Source organism: Schistocerca piceifrons, chromosome X (assembly GCF_021461385.2).
Source record: "Schistocerca piceifrons isolate TAMUIC-IGC-003096 chromosome X, iqSchPice1.1, whole genome shotgun sequence".
In the NCBI taxonomy this organism is placed as follows: domain Eukaryota; kingdom Metazoa; phylum Arthropoda; class Insecta; order Orthoptera; family Acrididae; genus Schistocerca; species Schistocerca piceifrons.
The window spans coordinates 677,208,646-677,231,555 of NC_060149.1; the positions used below are offsets into that span (position 1 = coordinate 677,208,646).

The 22,910-nt window shown below is 39.6% G+C and overlaps 1 protein-coding gene across 1 annotated transcript in view; it reads left to right on the forward strand.

Moving 5' to 3' along the window:
• The first annotated feature begins 4,639 nt into the window (after positions 1 to 4,639).
• The window catches only part of LOC124721262 (WASH complex subunit 4), a 178,161-nt gene continuing 159,890 nt past the window's right edge, over positions 4,640 to 22,910 (forward strand). The window contains exons 1-3 of the mRNA XM_047246139.1: positions 4,640 to 4,856; positions 5,000 to 5,139; positions 17,621 to 17,786. Of these exons, the coding sequence (XP_047102095.1) occupies positions 4,805 to 4,856; positions 5,000 to 5,139; positions 17,621 to 17,786 (358 nt within the window). The 5' untranslated portion in view covers positions 4,640 to 4,804. The remainder of the gene's footprint in view (positions 4,857 to 4,999; positions 5,140 to 17,620; positions 17,787 to 22,910) is intronic.

Sequence of the window (22,910 nt, forward strand, 5' to 3'; positions counted from 1 at the left end):
CAATTTTTCATTGTTTCTCGCATTTACTAGAGATTTCCATGGTAACAGGTTTTGACAGAATTGGTATTCAACTCCACTAAATCTTCTTACAGAATGAGTATGTATTTATACTTTGAATGGTGTTACTGCTGCCATTGGGTATGCTTTGTAGTATTAGTGAATAGGGGATTCTTCCATGAAAATGCTAGAACCTCAACAGTAGTTAAGCAAATAGATTCACACATTACTACTAGTTACTACAAACAAGACGTTTTAGCAAATATCAATGTTCTACAATCATCCTTCCATTCTAATGAAGATTTAAAATCAAATAATGCTTCCATCATTAGATCTACTAGTGAAATCTGTGTAATCAGTTTACTAAATGCAGTAGAGTTCAGTACAATGACCATACTAACATACATTTTCATGGAAAAAATTTTTGCTGTGAAATAGTACCTGGTACAATAACTAGGTACTCTTTCACTAACACTACGAAGCATACTCAGTGGCAAGAGCAATACCAATGAAAGTACAAATGCATACTCATTCTGTGACAGGTTGTAATGAAAGTGAATGCCAATTCTGACAAAAGCTCCTAACTCTGACAAAAGCTTCGAACATGAAGTACAGAAAACAGATGCAAACAGCAATAAAGTAGAATAAAAGCAATGTACTTAAGGCATTTAAATCTAACAGTTCACACACAGATTCATAAACAGTAACGAATATATAAAGTTCACACAGCACCATGTGACGAAATCAGTTTCTGTTTCATATAACACTAAAACAAATATGGAATCATTTACTCTGCCCGGTATTACAGACACGATCAGAAATCAAGCAGAGTGCAATACACACAAGAAGTTGTTATCAGAAACACAGTGCAATGAGTCAGCTTCCATTTACCACGCCACAAAAACAAATATGGAAGAGTTTAAATTTTAAAATAAGAAAGTGTATTGTGACTTAGTTAATAATGCCCTGAATGAAGAAAGTAGCCATTTTTAACCCAAGTGCCACAGATAGACTGTGGATAGAATTGTTAAATTCTCATTTATGAGGAAGTGAATGGGACGATAGGTGGATGTAATATCATCTTGCGTAAAGTAAACAATGATCTACAGTTCTAATTTTGTCCTAGTTTTTAACGGAAATATAAAGTGAATAAAATGAAGAATTTCGTAAATCTGTTACTGAAATCATTGGACTTTATTTTCCTCATAGTGCAGTTAAAACTTACTCTCACTTACTGTTGTGATTACTAACTCACATCCATATAAAAAAAACTTATAAATGTTTAGTATGTAGCCATATTTACAAATTAATTTGTGATGTGAATGTAAAATGACTCATTTCATATCATTTGATTTATCATGCAAAATAATCCATAGAACATAAAACTAACTAACTAATATTGTTCAGTTATTTTTCTCTTTGCGAAAATCATACACCTTTAGAACGGACCCAATGGAGACAATTGGAAGTGGCAATCTATTGTCTTTGACGATTTGTTTGGGAAGAATAATGGTCTGAGATTGTTAAATGGTTTCTCACATACATCAGGTGTGAAGTATAGTTTCTTAACATAGTTTTTACGATTAACTTCAAATTGATCAGATGTAAAATGAAACTACTAAATCAAAATAGGTTTCAAAGTCTAAATGATATAGAATTTTAAGGTGTTATGTAACAGTATTGCAAATAAAGTAAACTTAAGAAGATAGTAATATTACGCAAACTGGAAGGAAAAAGAAGGAAAAAACTTGCTCTCAATGAAAATCGATCCTGTGAATCTTGCATTTGAAGTCCAACACCCTACTAATTACAGTGAAAGTGATAACATATTGAAGGTACTAGATAATGGGTTGTATAATTTGACTGTTAAGTAATCCATAATGAGAGAAATGTTTATTTATTTCACAGAGTCTAGCAGAGTTGTGTGGAAATGTGTCTTATCTTCCAATTCGGTGCAGCCATATTTTGCATTTTCCACAGTCCTTTCGCCTTGTGGAATCCTGCCACCTTCCTCTACCCCCAAACAGCATTTTATTACATAACAGTAACGTAAGGCATTCTTTACCACAGAAAAGTTGGCACATTTTGTTACATTCTTAACTTAATATAAAATGAATCTGCTTCACACATCACTACATACTAAGGTGACAGCTAGTTGTATCAATTTTACTGCTTACTCTCATATCCTAATTGGATCAAAATGGCTGCCTTGTACCTCATGACATTCAGCTGACCATTGCCAGCGTTCAGTTGTCAGTAATCCACACATAAAGGTCAGTTCACACTGGCTGTCATGTTAGAGTGTATTCACACTGCCTGTCACATCAGGTCAATTCAAGTTACTTGATTTCAACTCTGCCCTCATTTGTTTTTTGCGGTAACTGTGGTCTTTGCAATATGGATCTCAGTTGTTTTTACCCCCAAAATACACACACACACATGGATGCTGGAGTCCACATTTGTATGAGAATGACAATTACCGAATGATTTGCAGCTTCCAGAGATAGCTTGTATATCAGAGAAGGAAGACAGAAGTGTGAAACAACACAAAAAGATGTGAGTTCGAAAAATGTCAGTGTGTGGTACAGATGGGGAACCTGCATTTCACACTGTAGAAAGTTGAAGCACCAGGCTTTTTTTTTCATTTGTTACTTCAGACTGAACCTGGAATTACTAAAAGGAGCACAGTGTTACAGCTGCAATCACACCGCGTTAAAATTTTGCTTGTTGAAGATTTAGTTGCTTGTCCAGTGTAACTTTTTGAGCAATAGTGGTATCTTCCTCAGTACCTTTCTCATCAATATTTCTCGGTTTTCTTTGCATCTGGTATAAGGCTTTTAATAGTCCCAATGTCTTATTTGTACTAGGCTTTAATGGTGAAACCACATGAATAATGAGCATTGATGCTAGCAAAACTGTTTCACACTCAGTCCAGAAAGCTACTTAACAATAAATAAACCTATCACAAACATATATTTGCATAAACAACTCTAATACATTACTTGGTGTATACTTTACAAAAATTGCAGCTATTGCAGTCTCTGGAGGTTTCAGTCAATTTCTTTCTCAAACATTAGAAATGCCCTACCACATAAAAATATATTCCACTCAACAGTCTATCTGATTTTACCCACAATACTCCTTTCACTTCAAGTTGCAGCCATACTGCAGTCCATTTCATTGTAAAATATTAAATACGGTATCGTATAAAAAATCTCTCTGGGCAAGATATTTACTTTCATTGAGTCACAGCTTAACTTTAATTAAGCGTATAGCCCACTTATTATTAGAAGAGTCAAGTGCAGTTAAACAACACAGAGATTTCTTGTATTATTTTTTATAAGTCTCTTTTGTAAAGTAGCATATAACACAGTTGTTATCACTGATAAATACTAAATGACTGTAATGTAGGAGGTTTCCACATTCTGTCCTACTGTGAGTTAAACATATTTTTATATTATTAAATAGATGGCAAGTAATTTAGCATGCTCACGTCATACAATTCAGACTGCTACCTCATTGCTTCAATTAATCTTTGGTCATTCATTATAGAATTCTAAATTTTAACAAAAGAAAAAACGGAACAAAACAATTTATAAAAAATATAAAAGACGACGAATAACGAAGACATAGAATAACAAATGATATCAGCCACGAAAAGCTCGATGGGACGAAGAATGGAGATGAATTCAAGGGCGTGTATTGAGAGCGATGAGCTCTTGGGTCTCATGATCAACTATGGATGTTAATGTCAGCAGTCAAAACTTTCTTCTCGGGAAACCTTGACGGTGTCGTGACGTGACGTAACGGTCAGTGTGAATTGGCCTAAAAATTGTCACTACTTTCTTTATGTAGGGCTTTATTAATTAAAAACTTGCAACGCTACAAGTGGCCTTGCAGTGAAACAAGATCTTGTTACTGGAAGTCCCTACTTTAGTTTCATGCCCGTAGCACATACTATCCTCCTATTGGCTGTCTCCAATTTGTCACAGCGACGCATTGTCAGTATTTGTTCTATGCAGCAAACAAGCACAGAGCGTGGACGACCGTTTGTAAATTTTAGACCATTCTCCTATTAACTCACTGTTTATGGAAAAGACCCAGAGATTTTTCATAAAACATAACCATGTGCAAGTATTTCAATAAGGTTATGACCGCGTCGTGGTGGCTTTATAGAACCATACTGTTTATTTACAAAACTAATCACTATCTTAACTTTAGTGGAGACACTGAGTGTAAAATACACACTCGATTCAAGAAGCTGGAAATTTAACGTATTATTCAATATGAAATGTACGAGGATTTGCCAATAATTAGATTGCTTTGAGTCGTAGTGTGGGTCTGTAACAGAGTTATCAGAAAAATATGTTTAGCTCACAGTAGGACAAAATGTGAAAACCTCCTACATTACAGTCATTTAGTATTTATCAGTGATAGCAACTGTGTTATATGCTATTTTACAAAAGAGACTTATAAAAAATAAGACAAGAACTCTCTTTGTTGTTTAACTGCACTTGACTCTTCTAATAATAAGTGGGCTATACATTTAATGAAAATTAAGCTGTGACTCGATGAAAGTAAATATTTCGCCCAGAGAGATATTTCGGTAGTTACGTTGGCTCTCTGAAAGGCTGCATTTGACAGTACACAATCGTCGTATTCCGATGTGATAAAAAAGTTTGGTTATGGTGTTGTTTGTGTTTAAATTGTCGATAATAGATATTTTGAAAAATGTGAAAATTAGTTTTCAGTGATAATAGCAGAGGGCATGTAACGTGCTGAATGATTTGTGATTAAATAGAAAATAATGTTTGTAGGTCCCGACTGGGATTACGACAAAACAGAAGATGGCAGTCAAAGTGTGTATTTGTTTTTCTTGTGAAATTGATATTTCGTGCGAATAACTCGAGGACTATGTGATTTTCTTATGTGCTGTAGCTATCAGGGAATTTAGAGATCTATTTTCTTTGTCAATAACATGTTACGTTTTATTACTTGATAGAAATTGCTGGTGAACTCCAACTGCGCAAGTACGGCAAGTTTTTGGAAGATTATGGCAATCAGTTGAAAAGAATAGAAGAAGCATTAGCGGAAAGCATATGTAGCACATTAGATTGCAAAACTGACCCTGTTGGAATCAAGGTTTGTCTTTTAGTTCTGAAGCTTATTCATTAAGATTATACCAAATGTCTGTGCACTGATGAATGATTGTACGGTTGTGTTCTAAATCACAAACTGTCCCTTTCGAATATTAGTATTCAACCATTAGTTAAGAGAGTTCGCACATTTGAACCGATAAACATCATTTTACTCGTTGGTATATTGACTTGGATGACGTTCAGTACATCCCACTTTAGACACATTTCCTTATATTTACATGTAAACTGATCTGTGGGTAGTGTAGTAAGTACCTTGTGGAGAGCTGCTGTGTATGATGTATGAGTACTATTCATGACCATCTACCTGATGCCATTGCACAGACAAAAGATAGTGTCCACTTTAGAACTAATATTATCATAAATCTTGTACTACACAAAGAGGTGGCCTGTTACATACAGAGTGAGGTGAATGTTTATAGTTGGTACTTACGATGGTTGGAGAACTCTAACGAGATGGTGCCCTATGTCGACATAGAGCCTGATAGGTTGCTGTTTATGAGAATATCACAAAGTAAAAGGACATGTTACTGTCATGCTGAACCAAAAGATTATATGACTGTCAAGCATACTTGTTGTAATTACATAATAATTTCATAAGTTTTGACAAATTTCTGAGGCCCTAAGCATATTTGTATACACAGAGATGCTTATGGACAGATGGTGAAGATTGTGCTTTGTCATGTGGTCAGTATAGACCATATAAGTATTTCTTTGTTTTTAATGTGGTTAGAGGCCTATGTGGAATATATTCTGACGTGCTATGCTTGTTTGCATAAATGTGAAGTATTTGTAAAGTAAGAATTACCAACATGTCATACCAGGATGGTTTCTCCAATAAGGCAATGGCTGACCAACTGTCTTATTCTTGTCAAACACACATTCGTCTATTAATGTACCTGATTATGACTTTCTTTGTTCTTTGTATTGATCTGTCAGGTCCTATATTATTGTAAAAGTGATCCCAATAATGAATTAATTACTGTACTATGTTTGGTTTTGAGGCTGTTGGCTTGACTAATGAAGTCTGCCAGCTGTGCAACTGCTATTGTTGTATATAGTTGGACTGTTGAGTGTGATATTTGACATTCCCCACACCTGATCTGATGTCTTGGCTTGGTGTCAGGCTGATTTGCTGCAAAGGTTGAGCCCTAGGTTAGGTTGAAAGGGGATTTGGTTATGAGTTGGCAATGGGTAAGAGTGCCAAATAAATGTTTTGGTAATAGATTGACCAGTAACATAGCTGAATGTTTATGTTGTCACCATGTTGAAACACACTTTGCCATATTTTATGCAGTTTTTGTGTTAAAAATTAAAGCCGCAAGGTAAATTCAGAAAAGTCTATAAGATAACTTACAAATCTCTGACAAGTATTTTGATGAATATTGCGTATATATGTTGCAAATAAACTACAGAAAATACAAGGGAGGAGTCCACTACATAACTTTTATCATGAAATATTTTGAAGTTCTGGTAAACGTCAGTGCCGTGATGATTACACGGATCTAAAGTAATAATTGTCAACATATTACACACAACTGAGGATGACAGAACAGGAGATTGTTAATGATGCTGATATGAAGTTTTCAGTTTCTTTTATTGTTTCAGTTGTAGACAATAGAGGTCAGTGTATTTTCAATACCAATATTCCAAACAACTAAAATTGTAGCAGAGCAATATTTTTGGTAACTGAGGGTTAGATTAAATCAAGAAATCATCCAAAATCCTCCCTAGTTTAAATATTGTACAGTTTTCTAACAATGTTGATACTGTCACACCAAGCCTTGAAATTTGTTGTAAAGTTTAACAAAGTATGTTTTGAAATAGTGCACTATTGTACCATGTATTCTAGTATAGTGTATATGTTCCCAGAACACTCTTTACAATCATTAATTATGAGTGACTGGAAAATTCCTTAGTAAATGTTCCTAAGAAAAGAGAAATAATGAATTTTCGAAGTGCATTGTGTGTGTGAAATGGGGTATTACTTCTATATGTAATGAATGAGAACGATATTGCCATCAAGAAACCGGTGTTTTGAAGGTAAAAGTACCAGTGAATAGCATACCAGATACTAAGATTTGTTTGTAATAACTAGACAAGAAAAGTTGATATACAAAATGTCATTCTTTTCTTCTGAGAAGTCCCTTGACTTTCATTATGTAGTTGGATTGATGTTGAAGAGTGAGTTATTATTTTTGCAATGCAAGTTACAGGAGTCTCTGGAGAAACAGAAGAGAGAGTGAAATATGTCAGTTTTGTCAAAGCATGTTCAATTTTGTGTGCTCACTGTACCATATGCAGATTAATTGAGGCTTTAGATACCACTTCGCCAACTTGCAACAGAACTGTCACCTTTCAGTGTAACCTAATCCTCATGGGATAAATGAAAGGGTCAGATTCCACCTGTCTGCTTTGGCCAGTGGTGTAACTGTGTTGTGTTGTGTGACGTCATTGAGGCATGTCTTGTTAGAAATATTGGAAATATGGAAGCGTCCGATCCCGCCCGTCTGCTTTGACCCATGACGTCACAAATATGGCGGAAACAAAAACAAACACACACACTTTCCACAAGAAGCCTAATGACACTAACAGGACAAGTGCGGGAAATGGGGTGTTTTGGGTGGGGGGCAAACTAAATATAAACAAATTTAGACGCCTTGCGTAGCTACAACGTGTAAGTGAAGACAGCCATGCATGAATACCCACCCACCTCCCCAGGGGTCATAACCCCTGCAACCCATAGAAGATGAAGATGCTTCAGTAGCTGATTAGTGTTTTTGTCTTTAAAAAAAAAAAAAAAAATCTCACGGGATAGAACGAACAGATCAGAAAGATAAATATAATAAACTAAAACAGAAATTGGAGGAAACAGATAATTAAAATAAGTAATAAGAGTTTTTAAATTAAAAAAAAAAACTCACGAGATAGAACGAACAGATCAGAAAAGTAAATAAAATAAGATAAAACAGAACTGGAGACAGCCACACTCAAACCAAACTCCGTGCCATCATGACGTCACACACGACAACACCCTTACGTCACGGGTCAAAGCCGACGCGTGGGATCGGACGCTTCTGTCGACCCGAAATATTGTGTTTCCAAAAGGCGTGTTGGGGTAAGCAGTGGCGCACTGTAGTGTGTGGTGTTTGTTTCAAAATTGTTTGTGAGTAATGTTAGTTTGGTATTGACCTTAATGCTGCATGTTACTCGAAGTTGTGGGAGTTTTTCTTGCTGCCTAATGGCAATATGTTATTTCAGTGTCCTTAGTTATTGGGTACTGATTTCATTTTGTTTTGAAATTGTTAATGGTTTGGAAGTTATATATTTTTTGAAGTTCTGTTTGGTAGTATCTATGGATGTTACAATGAAGTTTACTAGTTGTTGGTTGGTTGCTGCTATGGGCGACAATATGGCGTATGCAAGTCTTTGTGTTCTGCAGTTATATAGCCACTTGGTGGAATGTGTGAAGTGTCAGCAGTTTGTGGAAATTATCATGTTGAGCAGGATCTCTGCTTCTCAAACTAGGTACAAGTGTGTGCAACAATGTTTTCAGTGGGTTTCAGTAATAGTTAATTTGGTTTGTGTGTGTGTGTGTGTGTGTGTGTGTGTGTGTGTGTGTGTGTGTGTGTGAGGGGGGGGGGGGGGCGGCAACTTGCCTGGTATCATTATTTTCCTTTGAGCTATATGTGTAAAATGAAGTATTAGATTCCAGATGTTTCGGTGTTTTCTCTTCGGTTTATTCTCAAGGATTTTGTGTTTGTTATTTTTCGGTATTGTTTATTTCACAGTCTTACTACATATTTAGCTTGTGCCCTCCTAAGCCCCTCTACTTTCTGCCCTATTAGTTTCATTTTATTGCTGAAGTGAAATATTTTGCATGGTTAAATATCTTTGTTTGTGAGTGTATTTAGTGACTTTGATTGCCATATTGTATGCACTGGGCATAGGGGTGTCTGCCATCTTGGTAATGTCACTGGTCAAAGCAGTCTGGTGGAATCAGCAACTTCTGTACTGCCACCTTGTGCTATGTTGTAGATCAGAATGTTACAACTAACTTACTTTTCATATTTACACTTGTTGGCTTTGCCAATTCTCAGGCACATGTGACCTTTCAACCTAACCTATACATCAAGCTACACCATAGGTCAGTGGTTCTACAAGATGTATATCCGAAAACATAAGATAGATGGGGGGGAACTATCAGTGTCCTCTTCTCTTCCTGTTTGCTCATGCATAACATGCTACAATGTCATTTCATCGTGGGACAAAGCAGACATTCAGCATCAGTAGGTTCACTTGACAATTCTGTTTAGTAATCTAAGATGGCAGCAGTACCTTGTACCACATTGGTATGTAAGCTGTCGCCAGTTGTGGCAAATGTAGAAAATTACACTTCAGGTCAAAGAGTTGCACAGTTTATGGTGCACAGTTTCTCCTGCATACAGAATTAGACATGGCCTGTTGGGTCTTATAAGTTAAGAGAAAGTGAATGGCAATATAGCAACTATATTTTGGAATAAAAGATAAGCACTTATCAATCCAATTTTTTTCTTTGAACATACTGAAATGTCCTCATTGTGACTTGGCATAGTGGAGACAGTATCTTGTGTGATGTTCAGGCTTTAATTTGTTTGTAGTGTGGAGACATACATTGGGAATGAGTGGACAATCCCTCACCAATATTTTAGTACTCAGGCTGCCCCAGCCACTGAACTAGGTGGTGCAGTGATAAGACTCTATGAACTCTTGTTTGAAAGGATTTTTCTTCAAATTCCCATGTGGTCATCTCTGTATCCTTAAATCGCTTAAGGTGAATGCCAGTATGATCGTTTTGAAAGGGCATTGCTCTTCTGCTGATTTCCATTTTGTAGTTCTAGATAGTGCATCTGAAATGTGAATTTTAATTAACAAAGCACACTGCATATTGTAGTTCAAACTAAGATTCTAGGTGCCTCTTACAGTCACTATTTAATCAGATTTTGTATAATCAACTTGCACAAGGGACTGCATGTAGCAGATACCAGTATACAATACAGAAATTGAATATTACTGATACATGACATTGTTGTTGTTTGTGTATGCTGATTAGCTCTTTTAATTCAGTTTAGGATGTTTCTGGAGCAGTTGGAGATGATATATTTATGTATTACATTATGTGTGGGACATACTGTGATACTCTATTTGTGAAGGATTGTAACCATACCACAGATGTAAATGTGCTTTTCCACTGTTGAACAATATTATTTATCTATCTTTATTCATCTAAGGATCATCTAACAATGATGTAGGAATTGGCATGGTAGTACAATGAAAATCAGTAGCCCAAAATACAGGTGAATGTAGCATTGCTCTATGGGGATGTGACAGATGGCGGACCATGGCCTTGATGAAGAAAGGCCTTCTGGCAGCAACAAACAGCCCTGAACTTAACGAATCAGTTAGCATAGAGCAAGTATCAGTGACCATAAGGTTGTGATAGCATCTATGACAGTGAGTCTTACAAAGGATATTAAGAGAGGTAGGAAGATATTTTTGCTTAGCAAGAGTGACAGGATACAAATTTCAGAGTATCTGAGCAGTCAACATCAAATACTTGGTGATGAGGATGAAGATCTAGAGAACAAATGGAAAAAATTCAAAGATATCTTGCAATATGACCCAGACAAGTGTGTTCCGAGTAAGGTCTTAAGGAATGAGAAAGACCCACCATGGTTAAACTTCTATGTAAACAAGGAGAACTTCATCTCAGATTCAAGGAAAGTCAAAACCTTGTAGGCAAAGAAAAGCTGAATGAAGCGAAAATGAGCATAAGGAGAGCAATAAGAAAAGCATTCAGTGACTGAAAGTAAAACTTTGTCAACAGATCTGAGTAAAAACTCTTAAGAGGTTTTGGTCATATGTAAAATCAGTAAGTGGGTCAAAATCATCTCTTCATTCACTCAGTGACCATACTGGCACTGAAATGGAAGATAACAGAGAGAATGCCAAGATACTGAATTCGGTCTTCTGAAATTGTTTCATTGTGGAAGAAATGGACTACTACTTCTTGTTATTATTCTTATGGTCCTCTATTGCAGATTAAAAATTGTGTGCACATTTTGTGTTTTCGAACCCCAGAAAATGAACCCATAGCTGAGTCCTGAGTGTACATAGAAACGGTTAGTCACCGCAAGAGATTGGCTGCTATAAACAGATAATAAAATCCTGAAAATGTAATGTGCTGATGACATTCTTTTAACCAGTATCTTTCTGCGTTTATTCCATGTTAACTGACAATCAGTATTCACCCCGAAAAGCTTTGTGCTTGTTACACAGTCTATAGATTTATCATCTTTGCTTAATGCAACACAAATATTTTGTACACTGAAAGGCATGCTGTGTGTGTTCTTTCTGTTGAGTGATAATTTATTACATACTGCCCAGTCAAAAACATCCTTGAGGGTTTCATTTGCTTTCTGTAATAGGAACTCTGGTGTTTCATCAGTGACTGTGGTGTTGCTGTCATCAGCAAAGGGAATTTTTTCCCCATTTATTATACTCTCTGAAAGCCATTAATATATACCAGGAACAGATTTGGACCCAGTACACTACCGTGAGGAACATCGGTGTGTGTGTGTGTGTGTGTGTGTGTGTGTGTGTGTGTGTTCATTTCTTGTCCAACAACTGTTTTACCGAAAATTTATCACATATCTGAACTACATCTACCCTCTGCGCACTGTTTTCCAGGTAAGACTGGATCTAATTGTTCGCTGTTCCTTGTACACTTAGCCCTTCTAACTTGTATAGTGGTGTTTTATGGTCAAAAGCCTTAGTCAGATCTAATAATATGTCTGTAAGACAGTCATCCATATCAAGAGCTCCAAGTATCAGTTTTGTGAAGTCTGACATTGTACTTCTCCCACTTTGGAAACCAAGCTTTGCTTAGTTTGTGTTTATACAAATAATTTCTTAGTTTGTCTTTAGGCATCCTGGAAAGATACCTGAAGTGAAAGACTCTGTTTTTGTGTTTGTTAATGGGGGCTTGAAGGCAGTCAGTGCAAGCCTTTAGAACATAAAGTAGAACCTCATCTACTCCTGCTGACTTTGTGTTTCTTTTTAAATTTCTGTATTGTCTTCTTGACCACAAGCTATGTCCGCGAGTGATGTGGCACAGCGGTTAGCACACCAGACATGCATTCAGGAGGATAACGTTTCAAATCTCTGTCAGGCCAGCCAGATTTAGGTTTTCCACGATTTCCATAAATTTCTGTAGGCGGATGTTGGGATGGTTCCTTTGAAAAGGGCATGGCCAATTTCCTTCCCCATCCTTTTGTAATCAAAGCTTGTGCTCTGACTCTAATGACCACGCTGTCAACAGTTTGTTAATGAATTTTCCTTCTTTCCTAACCACTTTTGTGATTGACAGCCTACTCCTCTGCCATGACTGCTACGTAGCAGCAGTACGCTTCTTCCTAACATTTGTGCCCTTCGTATTTTTCATACTCTTGGCATAGTCCACCCCTAAACTCTGGCAACTCGAATCTGTTGCTGGTAGACACAACAAAGCTGTCAGACTGCATCCTGCTCCTGCTAGCCTTCCTATCAATTGCAAGTTCCCAACTACCCATTCACCATTGCCTTCCTTCATCCTCACTAGATTTGTCCTATCTTGATCTAAATGTGCCTCAGGAGCACAACTCTTTCTTTCCTGCTCCTCTTTTAACCTATTTCTGCTGTGTATTCTGCAGTTCCACGAGAGGGTCACAGTCTCCCCACTAGACTCCCCTTAGTGCAGCTCCCACAATACATCCCACTACTTACTTTCCACCAACAACTCACACAGTCTGCACTCCTGGTCGAATAAAATGTGTGTAGCAAAGAAAAAAATTAAATATGTGAAACTAAAGTAATATCAAACAATGGAAACTCCAGGTAGGAATATCAACAGTGTAGGAAAGGTTGGAGTGCTACTTACCACACACACAAGCAAGCACATCTCAAACACACACGACTGCTAACTCCAGCATCTCAGCCCGAAATGCATACTGTGGGATGCAAGCAGCATTCTGGAGGGATGGGGAAGGGTAAGGGATAGTAGTGTATGGATGGAAGTAGAGACAAATGCTGTCTGGTGGAGTGTGCAGGAACTAGACTCCAACAAGTGCAACATCAGGAGGTTGTGAGGCAGGGAGGTGGGGAAAAAAGGAACAAAAAATGAGAGGAGCAGGGAAAGATGGGTGGATGCATTGTTAGAGGGCTGCAAATAAACAGGGTGTGAGGTGATAATGGGGAGGTGGTGATAGGATATAGGGGGTGGAAACTGTTGGGTGAAGGGTGTGGGGACAGTGTGTTACTGTTGGTTGAGACCAGGATGATTACAGGAGCAGAGAATGTGTTTTAAGGGTAAATCCCATCTGCACAGTTCAGAAAAGCTGGTGGTGGAGGGAAGGATCCAGTTGGCTGGGGTAGTGAAGCAGCCATTGAAATCAAATGTTTTATGTTCAGCTGCACATTTTGTCACAGGGTGGTCTACTTTGCTCTTGACAACAGTTTGGCCGTGGCCGTTCATCCTGGTGGACAGCTGGTTGCTAGTCATACCAATATAAAACACAGTGCAATGATTGCAGCAGAGCTGGTAAATGATATGGCTGCTTTCACAGTTGGCCTGACCCTGATGGGGTAGGATAATCCCATGACACGTAATCTAGCATCCCACATCAAAGACACAACCACTTCCTTCACTGACTCTCCACCATCCCCACCCTTTTACCCCCTGGATCCCCACTCGTTACTGTTGGTGCCACCTCCCTATACACCAACATCCCTCATGCCCATGGTCTTACCACTATTGAATACTACCTTTCCCAGTATCCTTCAGACTCCAAACCCACTACCTCATTCCTCATACACTGTACTAACTTTATCATAACCCACAACTACTTCTCATTTGAAGGGAAGGAATACAGATAAATCTGCAGCACAACCATGGACACCCGCATGGCACCCTCCTATGCCACCCTTTTTATGGTCCATGTAGAGGAGACCTTCCTGTTCTCCCGAAACACCAAACCCATTGTCTGGTTCAGGTTCATTGATGAGATCATCATGATCTGGACCCAGGGCCAAGACATGCTATCTTTGTTCCTTCACAACCTCAACATCATCTCTCTCATTTGCTTCATATGGTCCTCCTCAACCCAGCATGCCACCTTCATAGATGTTGACTTCCTCCTCTCTGACAGCTCCATTTGCACCTCTGTCCACATTAAACCCACCAACAGTACCTGCATTTTGACAGGTGTCATCCCTTTCACACCAAAAAATCCCCCCCCCCCCCCCCCCCACCTCCCATATAGTGTGGCTACCTGGGGATGGTGAATCTGAAGTGACAAAAACTTCCTTGCTCAGTATGCTGAGGGTCTCACCAAGGACTTCATAGATGCACTCTATCCCCTGACTTAGTCTGCAAATAGATCTCCTGAGCCATTTCCCCTCATAACCCCAATCCTCCCACCATCCCCAGAAACCAGCCACAAAGGCATGCCACCTTTATCAACTAGCACCACCACTCACTGGAACAAATGATCCACATCCTTCGCCAGGGCTTTTATTACCTATCATTGTGCCCTGAAACAAGGGACATCCTACCTGAGATACTTCCCACCCCTCCTAAAGTGGTGTTCCGTCACTCACCCAAATTCCACAACATCCTAGTTCATCCCTCTACCACTCCCGATCCAACCCCTTGCCACAAGGATCATATCCCTGTGGAAGATCCAGGTGCAAAACCTGCCCAATCCTCCTGCCCAGCACTCCCTATTCCAGTACTGTCACAGGTTTATCCTACCCCATTCGGGGGCAGGCCCCCTTTGAAAGCAGCCATATACCAGCTCTGCTGCAATCATTGCAAAGCTTTTTGTATTGGTATGAATACCAACTAGCTGTCCACCAGGATGAATGGCCACCGCCAAACTGTGGCCAAGAGCAATGTAGACCACCCTGTGGCAAAACATGCAGCTGAACATAACACACTTGTTTTCAATGGCTGCTTCACTACCCAAGTCATCTGGATCCTTCCCTCCACCACCAGCTTTTCTAAACTGCACAGATGGGAGTTATCCTTAAAACACATTCTCTGTTCTCTTAATTATCCTGTCCTCAACCAACAGTAACATACTGTCCCCACAGCCTGCACCCAAAAGTTTCCAACCCCTATGTCCTGTCATCTCCCCCCATTCTCATCTCCCACCCTGTTTATTTGCAGCCCTCTAACATTGCATCCACCCATCTTTCCCCGCTCCTCTCATTTTTTGTTCTTTTTTTTCCCCCTCCATCTCCCTGCCCCACAACCTCGTGATGCAGAAGTATTGGACAGAAGCCACACCTAAACAGATATTCAAAGCAAGAGATGTTTCCTAAACGCAATGCAGAGATGCCAAATATTTTCTGTTGTGGCAAGAAAAGACACTAGTGCGGATATTCACAATACATGGTACATATAAAAATGTGTGTGAAGTGATACTCAAGCTACTGCTCTTCTTTAGGTCTTCTATATTTCCTTATTGTTACATGGTAAAGGTCCAAGACTGATGAGCAATAATCAAAAATCAGTCAAATGAGGGTTCCGTAAGTTTGCTCTTTAATGGATGAGATTTTAAAGAATCCTCCAAGGAATCTGTGTGTGGTATCTTTTATTTTCCATAACTAGTTCCCATTCCACTTAAAATCCTTCTTAATACATACTCTTACATATATTTTTTGATTATGGATTGATCACCAGTCATCTGACTGAACAATGGAGTGTCTTCCTGCTTATTTGTTGATGTTGTGGACCATTTACATATTCTAAGAACAGTAATTGTCCATCAATACTCCCTTGAGGTACACCTAAACAACATGCTGTGTTTCTTCGCTGAGGAAGTACTCAATACATCAATATTCTGTTTATATTATCTTTACTAGGCAACATTACTAAACGGAACTAAACTTTTCAGAAGTGAAGGAACATTAGGAACATTGCAAGAGCCTGTTCTCTCTCTCTCTCTCTCTCTCTCTCTCTCTCTCTCTCTCTCTCTCTTTCGCACAGGAGGGGTGGAGGAGGAAGATAGAGAGAGAGAGAGAGAGAGAGAGAGAGAGAGAGAGAGAGAGTGCGAGCAGTGGCAGTATTAGCAGTGAAGGGCATATAAAGTGTCTGAGGGACATGGAAAACAGTGCAGTCAATTTCTTAATGCGGAAACAGAGTGATTTATCTGGTGCCGAAAAGGGCATGATCATTGGCTTTCAGGCTAAGGGCGGAAGCATTTCTGAAATGGCTAAGTTTTGTGAACTGTTTGTGTGCTGCCAGGGTTGAAGTATTATTTGCAGGGCAAAATGGCACTATCCGTAACCAGTGCTGAGGCAATTGTGGTTCACCACAGGTCATAGATTATGGATGAATAACAGCTGTGGAGATTTGTACAGGTGAATAGATGTTCAGTTGTTGAGCATCGGTAGATGAACCAAGGGGCTACCAACAATGTCTCCTCAACAGCCATTCAGCAAATGTTGCTGCGTATGGTCCTCCGAGTGGGTTCCTGGTTCATGCAGCTATGTGGGCTGCTGTTCACTGACAGCAGAGGCAGTAATTTTCACACCAGTACTGCAGCTGGACGTGCATTGACTGGCAGTAGGTAGTATTTTGAGTTGAATCGTGTTTTATGTTGCATTGGCCTGAAACATCTGAAAGAAAACACTCTACAACTGTCATTGGAAGGGTCCAGGCTGGAGGAGGGGGTGTTATGGTCTGGCGAATGGGCGAATGTTTTTGAGGCATTCCCCAAGTGATCTCATCATTCTGGAAGGCACACTGGATCAACGCAAGTACTCATCTATACTTGGAGATTATGTCCATCCCTACACGCAGTTTGTTTTTCCTTGGCTCAATGACATCTACCAGCAGTACAGTTCAATGAGTCGCACAGCCCACAGTGTATGTACATGGTTAAAAGAGGACCAGAATGAGTTCACTGTAATATCCTGGCAACCAAACTCCCCAGATGTAAACCCAATGGAGAATCTGTGGGACCACCTCAATCGGACTGTTTGCACCCTGGATCCTCAACCAATAAAGGTAGTGCAGCTGGCCACAGCACTGGTGTCAGCATGGCAGTATGTCCTTGTCAGCACCTTCCAGAACTCATCGCTCTCTTCCTCCATGCCTCGCAGTAGTCCATGCTGCAAAAGACGGTTACTCGGGCTTTTCTACAGGTGGTCACATTAATGTTTATTGGGCAGTGCATATTGTAACAAGTGCAGCATGGGTGCTAACACAGTAATCTTAAGATTTGAAGTGCACAAAATCTTTGTGAACTAAATGCTGATCATAGTTGCAATTTATATCTCATGTAGTTAATTTTGGTAGAAACTTCATTTTTAGTTTACTGAACAGAGCAGTTAGTTTTAGTTTGCCATCAGCATACAGTGACAGACTTTTCATTATTTTCCAGCTTTCACCACATGAAAATACATCATTGCTGCAAATTATTGATACAGATAACAAAGTTTTGAATAAAGTTGTCACTGTATTTGCTTCATTGTGCAAAGAAGTGAGATGCCTGCAAGCTGATGCAAGTGACAAATACTACAATGCTCTTCTATTTTATGGTGAAGGAGGTATGTTAATGTTGTTCACGTACCTAATGTAAATGTTTTTGGAGGAATCTTTCATTGTTAGTTATGTCTTGTAGTATGCTTACAATAAGACTTACTAGAAGACCATTTATTCCAGGAACAATAAATAACAGTAAGAAATCTGTTCTGTTGTTGAGAGTTTCAATAATATGTGACTGAGAGAAACTGTGGAAAGGCCTCTGTTGTCATGTTCCTGGTAGTTTCTGTTGGCACATAATCAGCATGCAAATTGTCTTGTTATTCTCAGACTCCAAGACTGGGCTGAGATGATTGTAAGCATAGCTGTGCTAAGGTTTATATCAGCTTATTTATCTTGCCATACTCTTAAGGCTGTTTACTGTGGGTAATGTGATTTTATGCTGTACTGCCTTGTGAGAGCTTCTGGGATGTCTGTTATTCTAATTGGGGTGAAAGACAATTGGGAGTAGTGAAATGTGGCGCCCTCTACGATCTCCATATAAGCGGCGGCCCCAGCTCCTAGCAGCCAGTCGTCGACTCGCCTCGGAAGATGTTCTCCGTAGTTGAGAACGAAACGTCAGGGAGAAGAAGTTCTACAGATCGATCATGGCAACTTAGCCCGGAAGTGTTTACTGATGAAGACGCCGGCCGTGAAAGACTACATTGGATGAATCAGGCAATGGGTTTAGGTAGGCCATCAGATGTGTCCAGCCACTTGTGTGTCTAAACATGGAAGTAACTATATTTTATCAATCAGTTAAAAAAAAAAAAAACCATCAGCAACAGCATGCTCCACAATTGTGTTAATGAGATCCAAGATAGGAGGAAGGGCAGAATCGGTCATAGATTTTAATCTGTGTATTGCAGATAGATTTCAGCTACTGTGTAGCTACACCATGTGATAAAAAGTATCCTGACACCCCCAAAAACATAAGTTTCTCATACTAGGCGCATTTTGCTGCCGCCTACTGCCAGGAACTCTTTATCGGCGATCTCAGTAGTCATTAGACATCGGGAGAGAGTAGAATGGAGTGCTCTGCAGAACTACAAACGTGGTCAGGTGATTGGGTGTCATGGTCGAGCGGCTGCTCATAAGCCACACATCACACCAGTAAATGCCAAATGACGTCCCGCTTGGTGTAAGGAGCGTACACATTGGACAGTTGAACAGTGGAAAAACATTGTGTGGCGTGACGAATCACAGTGCACAATGTGGCTATCCGATGTCAGGGTGTGGGTATGGCAAATGCCCGGTGAACGTCATCTGCCAGTGTGTGTAGTGCCAGCAGTAAAACTCGGAGGCGGTGGTATTATGTTGTGGTCGTGGTTTTTGTGGAGGACACATGCACCCCTTGTTGTTTTGCGTGCCACTATCACAGCACAGGCCTACATTGATGTTTTAAGCACCTTCTTGCTTCCCACTGTTGAAGAGCAATTCGGGAATGACAATTGCATCTTTCAACACAATCAAGCACCTCTTCATAATGCATGGCCTGTGGCGGAGTGGTTACATGACAATAACGTCCCTGTAATGGACTGGCCTGCACAGGGTCTTGACCTGAATCGTATAGAACATCTTTGGGACATTTTGCATCACCAACATCATGCCAGGCCTCACCGACTGACGTTGATACCTCTCCTCAGTGCACCACTCTGTGAAGAATGGACTGTCATTCCCCAAGAAACCTTCCAGTACCTGACAAAGTATGCCTGCGAGAGTGGAAGCTGTCATCAAGGCTAAGGGTGGGCCAACACCATATTGAATTCCAGCATTACCAATGGAGGATGTAACGAACTTGTAAGTCTTTTTCAGCCAGGGGTCCGGATACTTTTGCTCACGTAGTGTATCTTCAGTGCAGTTATATCAAAAGTCAAGATGACTCATTGTAAATGTTGTCACATTGGTGGTAGAGATAACAAGCAGTGAGAGTCATCATGACTTGGAGATAACTACACTGAATATAGCTCACAGTAGCTGAAATTGATCTGCAGTAAACAAATTAAAATGCTGCCCTTCCTCCTATCTTGGAGCTAAAAAAAGTGTGGTATGTGATTGTCCTGAACCATTTTAGAAATTAAATATACTGTGGTTGTCATGGCACAAGAAGATCCCTGACATCTAGTAGCACTCTTGCCAGCTTTCAGGCACATAGTGCGAATGGCTGCAGGTGAGATAGTAGCCTTCTATAGGACTGTGACAACCCTGCGGCCTTGCCATAGAGACATTTACACAATTGCATGATGTGACTGGTTCAGATAGGCAAGTGAAGCTGCCACAACCGGTCCACGGCAGTTGTCAGGTGTCATCTTATGCCACTTAGACTATAGTAAGATGAAAATGAGGACAAAAATCTACAAAGAAAGAAATGCGTCGGACAGGAAACCAAAAATGTAAATTATGGTAATGTATTTAAGGATCATGAAGTACATCACATTAATGTAAGTAGTAAGTACATCATTTTATAAAATGAAGATTATACGGACTAAGATAAAAGGAGCAAATTTAACAGTGATAATTATGCAAACAGCAAAACATATTGCAAGTACAAAGAAGGCAAAAGAACAAATAATCAAATAGAAAAAGGCAACAATCAAAGAAAAGGCACAAGTTTGAAGAAAAAAATAAAATGAATATGATATAATATGCTGAATGAAACAAAACTGTGTGGACATTTTTTAAGAGCAAATGAGACTTTACAGTGAATATTTGATGAGAGAAGTGTTTGTGTGCAAGGACAGTATGAAGGAAATAAAACAGAAACTTATGTTGACTAAATCTCACATTTCACCTATTCAGATGGTAGGTGGCACATTAATAAACAACAGAGAAAAATGTACAAGCACGTGAAGAGTGATCTTTGTGTAATTTTTAAAGTTTTCCTGGTGTAATAAGTATTCCACGAGGTGGGATATTTTGGGATTGCAACCGGATGATGGTGATGTCTTGCCATAAAATTTTATCTGACAAATTTTCAGGCATCTTCATATGAGTTTTACAGTGTGAAGATAGCTGAACGTCTGTCAGTCAGAATTTCATGGAAAAGATGTCGTCGTCATCTATGTACAATCCTGAAACCTTGTGTAATTGATTTTTAGAATTTGTGTAGTTCAGTAGTTGAATCAGAAACACAGGTAGTTAATAATGAAAATAATGACATTCTGGATATGATACGGGATGTTGTGTAAAAGAACATTAAAGATACTTACAAAGAAACAGTGCCTGCAGATTGATAGTGTTACAGTGGAAATGGCTACAGTCGAAGAAAAAGTAATACGAAACAAACTTAACAAAATCATTTACTAAAAACATTTTAGCCCCTGTGTATAATTTATAAGTCATTCCCTAAAATCATTGTCCACAGCTGGTGGTCTAGTGGCTAGCATTGCTGCCTCTGGATCATAGGGTCCTGGGTTCGATTCCCAGCCAGGTCAGGGATTTTCTCCACCCAGGGACTGCTGCCCACCATGAGATTGAATGCCACCTGGTTTTGTCGCAGGCATGTAACTTTGACAAGAAAAGTAGGAAGCAGAGCAGGGACAAATGTAGTATCATCCTATTGATGATATGAACCACAGATGAAGAAATCCAGTCATAAGTGATTTTGATAAAGGGCAGACTGTTACACACCAACACCTGGGAATGAGCATCTTGGCAATGATGAATCTAATTGACTGTTTGTATTTTAGTGTAGCGTGCATCTGTTGAGAGTGGTTGAGACAGTGAAACTATGACCATGTGACAAGGAGCTGAACACCCATGACTGATCACATAACTTAAAGGTCAGAGGCTTGCTCAGTCTGGAAAGCAGTATAGGTGGTGATGTGTGGCAGATGTGGCAACAGAATACAATGCTGACTCAGGCACAAGAGTTTCGGAACACATCACTCAGTGTACACTGTTGGAATGTATGGCTCCTCTGCAGACAACACCTACATATTTCTGTGCTGAACCAACGACAAAATCAATGATGATTGCAGTGGGCACTGGTTTGTTGGAATTGACCATGGATGAGTGCCTAATTGGATGAATCACGCTTCTTGTCACAACAGTCCAAAGGTTGTTTCATAAAAACATGGGAGAACTGCCGGATGTCAGTAACGTCCTGCCACGATATTTCGGCGCAGAGTCTTCTGGCCATCTTCAGGTGAGTACCACTGTAGTGGTACTGGCTAGTACGTGCTGAGCTCTGCTATTTAAAGCCATACTGAGGTGACATTGCGCATGCACTGATCAGGGTGCACGTTCATAACAACTCTGTGCACTGCGCCTTGAGCCCTCCACAGTGAAAGCTTGGCGTATTGATATCAGGTCGATTTTCATCTTTACGCAGATAACTACGTCGACTACGAAGTTTCTATATTACAGGATTCCAAGCAGAGTTTAGCTGATAACCGCTATCACGATTGATGAGAGTCTCATTGTCAGACAATCTTATTCCCACAGATTCATTGGTAATCAAGCTCCAAAAGTTTGATGTATGGACCAAAATTTGTGTGTCGTCGTAATTCATGGGGTGGTCTGTGGAAATACAATGTCCAGCGATTGCGGACTTGATGGGTCGGAGAAGGCGAGTATGTCATTGGTGTTCCACAATGCGTTCATGCGCAGTTCGTGTTGTTTGCCCTATATATGTTTTGCTACATTCACACGGAATCTTGTAAACACCTGATTTACGCAGGCCCGGTTCATCTTTAATGGATCCCACCAGTGATGAAATTTTGGAAGGAGGCCAAAAGATGACTCTCACTTGATACTTTCTCAATATTCTGCCTATCTGTGAAGAAATATTCCCAATAAATGGTAGATAAGCAGTCGACCTGAAGGCCTCTTCCTTGTTCCGTCGTTTGTAGGTCTGCATCAGTCTGTGCACTTGCCTAGTTGAAAAGCCATTCTTCAGAAATGCTTTTTTCAGGTGTTCCAGTTCCGCTTGAAGACTGTCAGCATCAGAGATGGTATGGGCACGGTGGACTAAGGTTTTGAGAATGCCCATTGTTTGTGCTGTATGGTGGCAACTAGTAGCTTTCAGATACAGGTCTGTATGAGTGGGCTTTCTGTACACTGAGTGAACAAGTGTGCCATCACTCTTATGTCGCACCAAGACGTCTACAAATGGCAAGCAACCATCTTTCTCCGTGTCCGTGGTAAAC